The sequence below is a fragment of the Chiloscyllium plagiosum genome, chromosome 18, assembly GCF_004010195.1.
Source record: "Chiloscyllium plagiosum isolate BGI_BamShark_2017 chromosome 18, ASM401019v2, whole genome shotgun sequence".
Taxonomy (NCBI): domain Eukaryota; kingdom Metazoa; phylum Chordata; class Chondrichthyes; order Orectolobiformes; family Hemiscylliidae; genus Chiloscyllium; species Chiloscyllium plagiosum.
In genome coordinates this window covers 59610767-59621880 of record NC_057727.1, presented here as the reverse complement: position 1 = coordinate 59621880, position 11114 = coordinate 59610767, and the positions used below count along the sequence as shown (strand labels likewise).

Sequence of the window (11114 nt, the reverse complement as noted above, 5' to 3'; positions counted from 1 at the left end):
TGTCAGCGGGGGGGGGGGGGGGGTCAGCTTGTTTGGGGGAGAGGAGTGGCAGGTTTCGAGGTGGCTATGTGCTGGCCCCGTGGGAGGCTTATAAACTCAAGGGCCTGGTGAGATTGGGGGGGTCAGGGCCCAGGCAGAGGCAGGGGATATTCCCAAAAGGGCTGTTTGATTGAGCCCTGGGGTTCAGAGAGCTTGCAGAGGCAGGGACCTGGAGGTGGGCTTCATTCCCCCACCCCCACCATCCTGTACATCCATGATTGCTGAGAGGGGGGGAGGGTAGGTGCCAGGCTGGGAGTCAGCCCCATTCCTACCTCATACACTTTCACAGAGCAGGGGATGGGGTGGAGATACAGCTTAGCATCCATGATTGCTGGGGGGGGGGGAAGAGGGTAGGTGCCAGGCTGGGAGTCAGCCCCATTCCTACCTCATACACTTTCACAGAGCAGGGGATGGGGTGGAGATACAGCTTAGATTTGAGTAGGGGATTGGAGGGGGAAAGAAAGACAGACCCAGACATAAAGAGGCCCGGTTCTGGTCACTGCTGTGTAGCTCAGCAGCCTGTCCTAGCCCACAGCTGGGGTGTGTGGCTCTTCTGTTTCCTTGGACTGGGATAGTGGAGGAGCAGGAGTAAAATGGGCTGAGATCACTGTTTTTGGAGTACCAGTGTTGGATATTGCCCCCTGCAGTGGGAAGATGTTCCCTGGGATTAAGTCTTTGGTTTCTTTGGGAAGAGGTGGGTGTTTGATGCTTCGTGCTTCATTTGATAATTGTGTGTGGTTCCTATGCTGGTAATGCCCAAAGGATACTTGATAAATTGATAAAGAGGCTGATCCTATATTCTTTGATTTGTGTGAAAGCGCAGAAGTACCAAATAATACAAGAGTTGTTCTTGCATTTCACACAAATGAAAGAAACTGGGAGCTGTCAGCTATCAGGAGATCTGTTTATTGTCTGCAAGCAGTTTTAAATGGTTCCACTGAATACTAAACATTGTGTTCTGATGCTGTTTGAAATGTTCTACTTTGTGACACTGTTTTTCACTTTTCATGTGATTCTGTGAGCAGTGTAAATGTGAGTCATGTTGAGAGAATGAACAATGATGATACACATGTGGGAGTCATACTTAATGCTATATAAAATCTTAAATGATACATCACAGAATCAATGCAGTCGAGTTTAAGACATCCACTCAGACAAAACTGTCCAATTACCATAGGATTTGCAGCAAACTTCTTCACTCTGTGCACTGTTCAAATACTTTGATCATGACTTGCAGTGTTCCTGACTTAAATTCAGTCAGCTCACATCTGCCAATTGAGAGCGCGTGTGGGTGTCCAATCAATACCTTGTGCTCAGGATTTCACTGCAGTGCCAGAGATGACGTTGCTGTTAACCATGTTGTTATGCATTTGTGAGATGTTTGACCAAGAACTCACTTGTGCGTACAGTTCTTGTGAATTATAGTATTGCACTGCTGTAGCAGAAAAGCCTTTTAATGTGCTGTCACCGGTGGGATATCCTAACATCAACTCAGTAAATTGTTCAAACTGCAAGTGAGCTATATACATGGTACCAATTGAGTTTTTTTGCCCTGTGACCTCGGTCACCCTGGTTCAATTGCATCACTGCTGGCTGGAGTGGCTTTTCACACTGCTGCTGAGTGAAGTGTGGCTGTAAGAAGTGAAATTTAGGCAATCCCTTGTTCATTGTCAAAGATACAATCAATTCGCTGCTAATTGGGCATATGTTCCAGTTGATGAATTGTACTGAAAGGTTGACAATTTACGTTGGTACTGCAAAAGCTCTTTGATAGGAATGTGCTCTTATTGTTTAGTAATGGCTGTAAGTTTCGGAGCACCTGCATTCTGTTCTGATGGCGAACTTTAAGCTAATGACAGCACTCTTTAAAATTTTGTGCTTGAATCAACCCCATCTCCTATTCTAGCGTAGAGCCAGCTGGGTTCTGCTAATCCATACAAATCAGTTGGAGCTGGAAAGAGCATGTTCAGCATGTTTTGTGTTTTTTCAGTATTTACCCACATTTTGCAAGTTAATATTCTTGCTTTGGTAGTTGGCTTTCAAAACAAAATGCTGAAACCTGACTAATTCAAATTTTGTTTCACTAAAAATGTTAATTTTTATTATGTTTGCAATGTCTGGCTGACATTTTTCCGTACAAATGTCACTTGCTGGAGTTTGATGCAAGGAGTTTGTGATTATATTGTTGCGAATAGTAAATACAAATAATGTTTGGATTAGCTTGGTTTAAACAAAAGTCAACATTTGATGCTTTTTAACATAAAGTAAATTGGTTGTCCGTTTGAAAGCTGACAATAAAATCTGTGCACTTAATGGTTCAAACCGATTGGGATCTCTCTTGTTTAGTCTGACATCTGCAGTAATCCTGTCTTTCATTTTAGGATATCTCACTGGTGACAGTGAGTTGGCCATAACTCCCAAATGCAGTGGGTGCAAGTGAGTTATGGTGGTCCTTTGCACGAGTGAACATGTCTGCCTGGAATTCTTGGCTCACTGTTGAGGTGTGCTGCATTATTCTATGGGAGTGAACGACTCTTTCAAGCTTCACACACTTTTTTCCAATTCCAGTCTTTAATGCACATGATGGGATCTGGCAAATGGTGTTAAAAGATTATTCGCTTGTTTGACTGGTCATCTCTCTGTCTCCTGTCAAATATTTAATGCCAACAAATAGTGCCAACATTGTTCACTCTCTTAGAATTTAAACAAAAAAAGTCCAGATGGTGGTAACTTTAAATTTTGACCAAATTCAAAGTATGTAATGGTTAAAACTTTAAAGTGGGGGTAAGAGTTGTGTTTTCCATTGAATTCAGCTTTTCTTTTGAAATAAAAAAAAGTAGCCAGTCAGCTGCTTGTGATATTTGTTATCCATGGAGGAAAAGTCCTTTCTTATTGAGACAAAGTTCAATACCTCCACTTACTGAATGACACACACATACCCCATCTCCAGATGGGATAACTGGCTGTCACAGTATCTCTATCAACTAATAGCTGGCTGAGCTTTTTAAGAGTTAAAAGTAATATTATTGCCTGGTCTTACCAGGTAGTTGTGAATTTCAACCCCTGCTTTAATGTTAAATGTGTGCATGTCACATGTATTTTACCAGCATATTGGCTATTGCATGTTTTGAATTGATTTATTTTGTCAGTATTCTAGTTTTGTTCTGTGAGCATCTAGTAATTTGTTAGTACGTCCTTTTTTTAACTTTTTTTTAAAATGAGAGTGCCGTTTTCCATCTACATATCTTCATCTTTTGTTTTTGTTGGGTATTTTTCCACTTCCAACTTCAAGCAGATTTAAAGAGTTGCTTTAAATTGACCATTGAGAAATATTTTCTAGAAGTGAGGGGCTCTGTTTAGTTTTCTCAGGCTGTGTGCTGTAGGACCATAACCCTTGGGCATCTCTTACAGTTTAGGTATTGTTAGTAAGTAGAAAAGACCCATCATTTATGAATGCTTATTGGCACAATTAAGTTTTAAAGCAAAACCTTGACAAGTGCAGGAACTATGGAGGTGTTCTATTGCTGCTGTTATTCAGAGTTTTAAAAAAAACTACAAAGAAATGAAGAATATGGTGATGATGCAGTATCAAGGGTTTGATAATTTTTTATAACCGGTATAACTAAAGAATGAAATGTCAGGGACAATCATTGCTGTGATGGCATAGTATGGGTTCACACCTTTTTAAGAATTGGAGAAATAAATCTGAATTCACTTTTTAATGGAAAGAGGTGAATCATACCTGTTGGAGTGTAGGGTAGCTTGTTCAAGACACAATCCTGTATCTGTTAAGTAGTGATTTGTACTCTTATTTCCGCTAGGAATTATGTGTCACTATAGTTTACAATGAAGTGTTTGGGCATGATGCTGGCTGTCAATGGTTTCTTTATTTTGATGAGCATCTTTAGATTATTATCCTTCATTAGCACTATTGTGGCACTTTCTGGGCACAGATAATGTAACAGTTGACTGCACTATGGTTAGGACAACCTGTTCTTTGCAGTGACTGTGGGAGTATGATGCAAACATACATTATAGAAGGAGGTCAAAGAATAAAACAGGGTGTATGTTAGACTGTAATGACACTGAGGATTCTTATGTTGCCAAATTGTTTACAGTGCTATGGCAGGATTCAGGTGGTGTATTAGATTATACACTTTCTTCTAAACTTTGTCCTGCTCATTAAACCTTTTCTTTTTATATACAGTGGTTCAGAGTGTAACTGGGAAAGCAGTGTATGGGGATTGTTCTTTTTTCTGCTCTTCTGCGTTTATTTTCTGAAGTTCAGCTTTGTCAACCCAGGATTTTGTTTTGCTAAAGCTAGGGTTTGTTCCCAGAGGTTTGCCCTAGGAACCTAAAGGTATCTATGCATGAATCGTTTCTATCTTTGGTATTTTACTGTTCTTGCATTTTACTAGGCATCTTGTCAATAGCTAATATACGTAGGCTGGGAGTCAAATCTGGGATCGATGTTCAGTAACTTAATAACAGCAGTGGTACCTGCAAGGATTCTGCTGCAGTTGTCCTTGTGTTTCCCTGGTTTAAGGAGGGAGAACAATTCTGATGACCATCAGGTGATGTTTTATGGAACATGGAGATTTTTTTGGTTATAAGCAGATAGAGGAGCTTGCTACTGCATTGACTTGTAGCTTATATTCATATTGAACACCCAGGGCAAACTGTAGCAGGATTCTCCCAACTGTAGCCCATCAAGAAGTTAATGCATTCAGTTCAGGAGAAACGTTTTGAGGAAAAAAGAATTACTTTGATGAGAACATAACTTAACAATACTGCAGAGCGATAGTTCAAACTGTAGTCCTCTCCAGGACTTGATCTACTAAAGGTCAACCTGTTTTGTTGTGTGAAATTGAGTGAAAGACTTGGACTTTTAGAATATCACTGTTTCATTTCATACTGGTGAAGGTGATATTTGGTTTCTCTGCCAACTTATCAGTGAAAAGGGTAGTAAAGCCTTGTCTACAGTGTAACATGAAGTTATACTGTAGAAATGTTTATATACCATCAGTAGTCAAGAACAGGGAGTTATCAAGCTTACAGTCTTGCAGAATGAACTGTACACTTGGCAATCATTCTGTTCATTGGAGATGTAAATATCATGTAAAAGGGTACTCGTATTTAAGCTATTAAAATTGTGCTAGTTAACTATTTGCACATTAACAGGCATGTTTGCTAAAAGTTAAGTTACAGAGCTGCAACAAATGTATAATTAAAACACTTCACAAAAATAAAAGAACAAATCTACAAGAGTAACTGTAGCAACATCTTGTATATCTGAAAACATAACTAGTGCCTTTCAGAGAAAAATTATCTTTTTGACGGAGTTTCAAGTTAATTGTATTGTTTTAATGGCAAGGCCAACAACTGTTGATTAACCATTTATTAATTTACATCCTTGTAATTAATACAGAAAGAACTTGCATTTGGGGAGCCTCTTACTGAATGTCTCTGATTATCCCAAAAGCAATATATTGAAAATAAGATAAAACAAGCCCTTGTAGGTTAGACTGTGTGATATTTATTAGGATGCTATTAAAAGAAATTGGATTTAGGAAATTGTTAGATAATGCTAAATTGTCATTATCTAATAGTGCCATTCGCTTTCTAGACAGAAAGAAGAATGAGTCTTAAGATCTGACTGGTTTCAAACAACTTGAGTGTGGCTACTTGCCCTTCTGACTGCTTTGCAGCCATTTGTCTAGATGTCGGAGACTATACGTTGGAGCAATACTATTGGGAGTAACAGTTAGCATATAAAAGCAATGCTTGAAGCGACCTTTGAAAATTTGCAGTGGTTGTGGCAGGTGTTGGTATTTAAGCTTTGAGTCAAGTTTTTGTTGCAAGTTTGAACATAGTGAATTGCATTTTGAGTTTTGTAACCCCGGGACTGGTTGTTGCACCCCTCTCTTGTATTATTTTTCAGGCATTTGCTTCCTTTTCTCTGTTACTTTTGTGCATACCAGCGCAGCAAGACTTGGCCATTCTGCCCATCAAGCCTGTCCTCTTCTGTTTGGCCACTGCTGATCTGTAGCTTAACTCTGTTTCTCCACTTTTGCTTCACAAATCTGGATATTTTAGGTGTCACAATCTGTAGTTACTAAACTCAGGAGATGATATAATCTGTACTTCCTGTTAAATCCAAATGGGGAAGGATGGTCTAATAACCTTTGTTCTGATGTTTTATACGGAATATTAAATCTCTCTCTGCATTTAAATTCCGTTCACTTCCTTGTCTTTCGTAATGGCATCATAGTTTATAAGTTGGCTGAGCACATTTTGGCAAATTACAATTGGAGTAGGTCTATCTTCTTTTGCAATGTGGATGCACATGGTATCTAGTAGGTTCTCAGTTGCTTGTAGAAGAGTTGAGTTTAAGTGGTCTGATTTGTCGTAACAAAAGCAACAATAAACAGTAATACCGTTTCAATGATCAATACGTTTGTACACTAGTCATTTTCAACTTTGGTTGAGAGGGCACCTTTTCTAACCAGCCTTAGATCACCATTGAGTATTTTTGTTTTGTTGGCTGTTACTGTGGTGGTATTTATTGCCAGCTGTGTATAAATTATATTTTAAGTCATTTTCAATCCCGTAATTTTTTATTTTGCATATCTTAAATATTTAAATTGCATGTAAATAGCCTATTTATGACATTGTAGATCTGACACACCATATTAGTATTTGTTCAATTGTTCCAGTCTTGAAAGTTTTGGGTGGGTAAGAAATTCCTTAAATGTTGAGGAGAATAATCAGAAAAATGCACCACAAAATGTAGAGAAATGAAATATGTATTGAAATCTTTTAGTTCTCTATTTCATTTATTGATGATTGTAGAAAGATCATTTCTGACAGTATTTTTGCATTAATAGAGATTACAAATCTGAAAACTTGTAATTCTTTTCACCAGTGCAGCAGCATGTGTAAATTGGACTAAACTAATGCTGCAGGATATAGCAGAAATATGAAGTTCTCTTTAAAGACACTCATAGTGATTAAACAGGTAGTCCAAATGCATATGTGAATACAGCTCTTGGTTCAGGTTGAATGCACGCACGTTGCCTAGAGATCTCCTGTGAATGTGGAGGAAATACATATTTGGGTTTGTGGGAGGGGGAAGGGCAAAGGGACAAATGTGCATGTAAAGGTGATATTTTAGCCTTCCTTACAAATGTACAGAATAGGCAAGAGGGTGTTTCCATAAATGTACAAGCGCATTTCCCACAGAACTGTTTTGTGGTCTCTTGTGCTTGCTGTTTTCTTCTGCCCCACAAACTAGCACTGAAACACAGTTTGCCCCCCCCACCCCGTGTATTTTTAAACCCAGCCTGTGGTCAGATGTAAGTCGATCAGGGCTCTGGATCTATGGTCTTTAGTTTTCAATCTTTTTTATGGTGGTCTTGGGGACTTGAGGAGGCTTTGCGGCTGAAGTGGGGAAAAGACTGCTGAAGCTTTTGAGAATCGACAAATTATTCGTTCACAAGATGGGCAACTTTGGAGGAACTCAGCAAGGCTGTGGAAGGACCAGCTGGTTTTCATGTGCAGTTGTGACGCTAAAAGGGTGCAAGTTAAGTTTTGAAAGGTAAGAGGAAAATAATATATAGTGTGTTTTTAAATGTGTTTTTATTCCTTTCAATAAGATTTATACAGTACTGTGGGGGTGTTAAGGCTTTGAAGGAGACATAAAATTTGCAATACTTAAATTAGGCTTTTGAAGTTTCAGTGAGCAGAGATAGACAATTGGGATAGAAATAACATAAACAATTCATTATTGCAGTGCAATCATAGAAACAAGCAGTGATTAATTAACAGTAATGGAGCACACAGGAGCTATTGTGCAAAGGCTACACAGCATTGTGATGTAATTGAACATACTGATTTGTGAAGGCTTTTTAGTGTGTTTGGACATATCTGATTGAACAATGGAGAATTAGTTGTTGATTGGATAAAGTCAGCCAACAAGATTTTTTTAAGACCTTATTTCAGAAGTGTAAAGAATTGACTTTTTAAAGTAGTTTCTTGATCCCGCATTTACCAACTTTAGTATTTTTTTTGAAATGTTTGCAATAACTGGCAATTCATTCAATGATTTTTCAGTGTACCAAAGAGCTCCGATATCATAGAATTAGCAAAAGGTAGGCTAAAGTGACATGAATTTGTCAGTTATAGAAAGATCCCGAGATTGAGTGTGTATTAAGTAATTACACTTTTAATTTAACTAGATGCGGATTCATTTGAAATCAAAACATTAGCGAAGACAATGCTAAAAGATATTCTAAAATTTGGAACACCATAGACAATTGAATACTAATGGAAAGTCAGGCGTGAAGCTGTTCAAAATATTTAAAAGTTTTTATTGTTTACAAAAGCAGAAAGGATAAAAACACATTTAAAATTTATCATTCTTTTATTTGAGCATTTCGTATTTTATTTTTAACTTCATGTTTCACATTTTTCCAGTTTGGATGGACATACAATGCATCGCTCTATTTTAGAATTGTTTCACCGTAAAACTACAAGATCACCTGAGGTAATAATTTTGATTTTTTAAAACATGTTTTCAGTGATTTAGATTTTAAATTAGTCATTTGAAATACCCTGTCCTCATCTTTGCTTTGCAGAATGCTGAAGGGGATTTTGCTAATGGCCATGAGATTGATGAAGATGATGACAAAGGACCTGATAACTACACCAATTGTTTTGATGATGAACTGAAAGAAACCCCTGACATCGATTTTGGCATGATGAAAAAGTGTAAAGGCAGTAACTGTGGGATAAAGTCATGGATTCAAATGGACCCACGATTGTTCTGTTTTCTATATGATGAGCAGCAGAACAAGTGCTATTGCAAGTAAGCATAACTATTTAACAAGCAGGTATTAATGCAAAGTTCATTGAGATTATGCATGAAACAGTCATTTTTGATGTCTTCTATTTTAGAGTCTGTGTTGATAATAGCATTACTGATACAGAGTGGACAAGCGGTAGGTCCCAACCGCAAGGTGGGTGGAAAAAAGATTACTTGCTTCGCCACCTGGCCAGTAGGGAACACCTTCAGGCGCTGTCAGTTCCGTTAAATGCAGCCAACTGGGAGAAGGCGCTGTTTACTGATGCTCTGAACAGTGACTCAAAAGACGATGTTGTTCACCTCCTCAGAAATGTTCTTTGGCTAATCAAGGAACAGTTGCCCATATCCAAAGCTAAAAGCTTGCACAGGTAAAGACTGTTTCTATAGTTTCTTTCTTTCTTATGTGTTGTCTTCATCTCTTTATCACAATAATTTTTTTATTTTAGGTTAATAGAGAGCCATGGTGTGTCATTGGGTAGACGCCACAGGAGTAAAAATTATAGTTGGCAGTTTGTTGCAGCTCTAAATGAACCCGTTGAGGCAGAAAACTTAATAGCGTTAAAACAAGCTCGAGTTCATTCTCTGGTTGTTGATGAGAGTTCGGATATTACCACTGAGAAACACCTGATGATGTACACAAAATTTCTTGCCAAGGTAAGATTCATAATTTACCTACACTAAGTGGGAAAGGGGGGTGGGGGTAGTAATGACCTGTCCAATGGAAAGTTAGCACAAACTTGATTGCTGTTGGCAGTGAAAGTCTGATTTCAAAAATGGAAATTTGCAAAGGATGTATTTTCTTTCTGAGTTCATCATTGTTATTATTCCTGTAGATTTCGGTCGCCTTTTCTGAATCAGATGAAGGGTGTGGATGAACTTTAGAAATAGAGGAAAGTGAAGAGCTGTGACTTACTTGTTTCCCGCATTGACATTTTTTTTTGCAAAATGTAACCACAGCTTTTAGATAGGCATCAGCTTTTTGGTTTCTTACATTGTACTGCTTTGAAAGTGATTTGGATTTCTAATGACAGAGCTGAAATGAACTCAATGACATTCAGTAGAGCTGTATCGATTTTGGTTTTTTTTTGAAAAGCACATTCTCCCTGGATTCGTCCTTGGCTAATGCAGATATGGGCATTGGTATTTGTGAGTGCAATGTAGGATTGCCTGTTTCACAATATCATTTGAAGGTGAAGGAAATGGAAATAAATATTTATTCCTACACTCTTTTTGTGTTCTACTTCTAAAAGCTTTAAGTACTAAAAGTGTCAGTCTATTAACTGTTACACTTCACTGGAGCTGCAAGTTGAAAATGAAGCACTGGAGTTATTACAGAAATTTAAAAATTTGAAAAGTAAGCAGAATTGCTCAATTTACCTGTCTTGTGGACTCCGATTGATAGAAAGCACAGGCAAGAATGACCATAAATTATAAATAATTAGACTGTAGCTTTAGGTAAACAATTATGAACTATCAATATGTCTTCTAGTTAACACACTAACCCACTTATAAATGCCCCCTCTACATACACATATAGACATAAAAATGCAGGTATTTTGTACTGAGGGAAAGACTGAGAAGCAGTTCAGTGGTCCCTGTCCACAGGATAAGTCTCTGACTTAGTGATTAAAAGTCACAGCCTACAGCAACTGATAAGAGTAAATAAAACTGCTTGATATGCTGTTCATTGCAGAGTAGAAACAGCTCCTTCCTTTCCAGAGATCTGAGAGCTGTGACCCAAACCCATTTACACTTCCAAACTGTTCAGCTACGTGGGAGCCAAATGCATAATTATTGGCAGGCAGGAAATCTTTGGCATTGATCTGTGGTCTAACAACCAGTTACTTGTAGCTGGTTAAATCTCATTTCTACACAGCCCATAGTCCAGCCTATCTGTAACTAGACTTTCCCCAGCTGCTTGAACTAACAGCTGTGTAAACAACACATGCAATGAATGTCAGGTGTGCTGCTTTCAAGAAGTGAAGTAACCCTTCAACAATCCTTAACTTTTATACAGTGATTTTTCCATTTCAACCCACAATTAAAAAGGCAGCAAATGAAATAGATATAGTCTTTACGTAACTCGATTCTTTCTTTCACTGTGAGTGTTCTCCCTCCCTCTTTTCTCTTACATGATCTCTCTTCTGCACCACCTCTCTCCGCCTCTCTCTCTCTCCGCCTCTCTCTCTCTCTCTCCGCCTCTCTCTCTCTC

At 38.3% G+C, this 11114-nt stretch overlaps 1 protein-coding gene across 1 annotated transcript in view; it reads left to right on the top strand.

Annotated features, from left to right (window-relative positions):
* The first annotated feature begins 393 nt into the window (after positions 1–393).
* LOC122559110 overlaps positions 394–11114 on the top strand; it is a 52015-nt gene continuing 41294 nt past the window's right edge. The window contains exons 1-5 of the mRNA XM_043708419.1: positions 394–7636; positions 8515–8584; positions 8676–8905; positions 8995–9270; positions 9349–9556. Of these exons, the coding sequence (XP_043564354.1) occupies positions 7539–7636; positions 8515–8584; positions 8676–8905; positions 8995–9270; positions 9349–9556 (882 nt within the window). The 5' untranslated portion in view covers positions 394–7538. The remainder of the gene's footprint in view (positions 7637–8514; positions 8585–8675; positions 8906–8994; positions 9271–9348; positions 9557–11114) is intronic.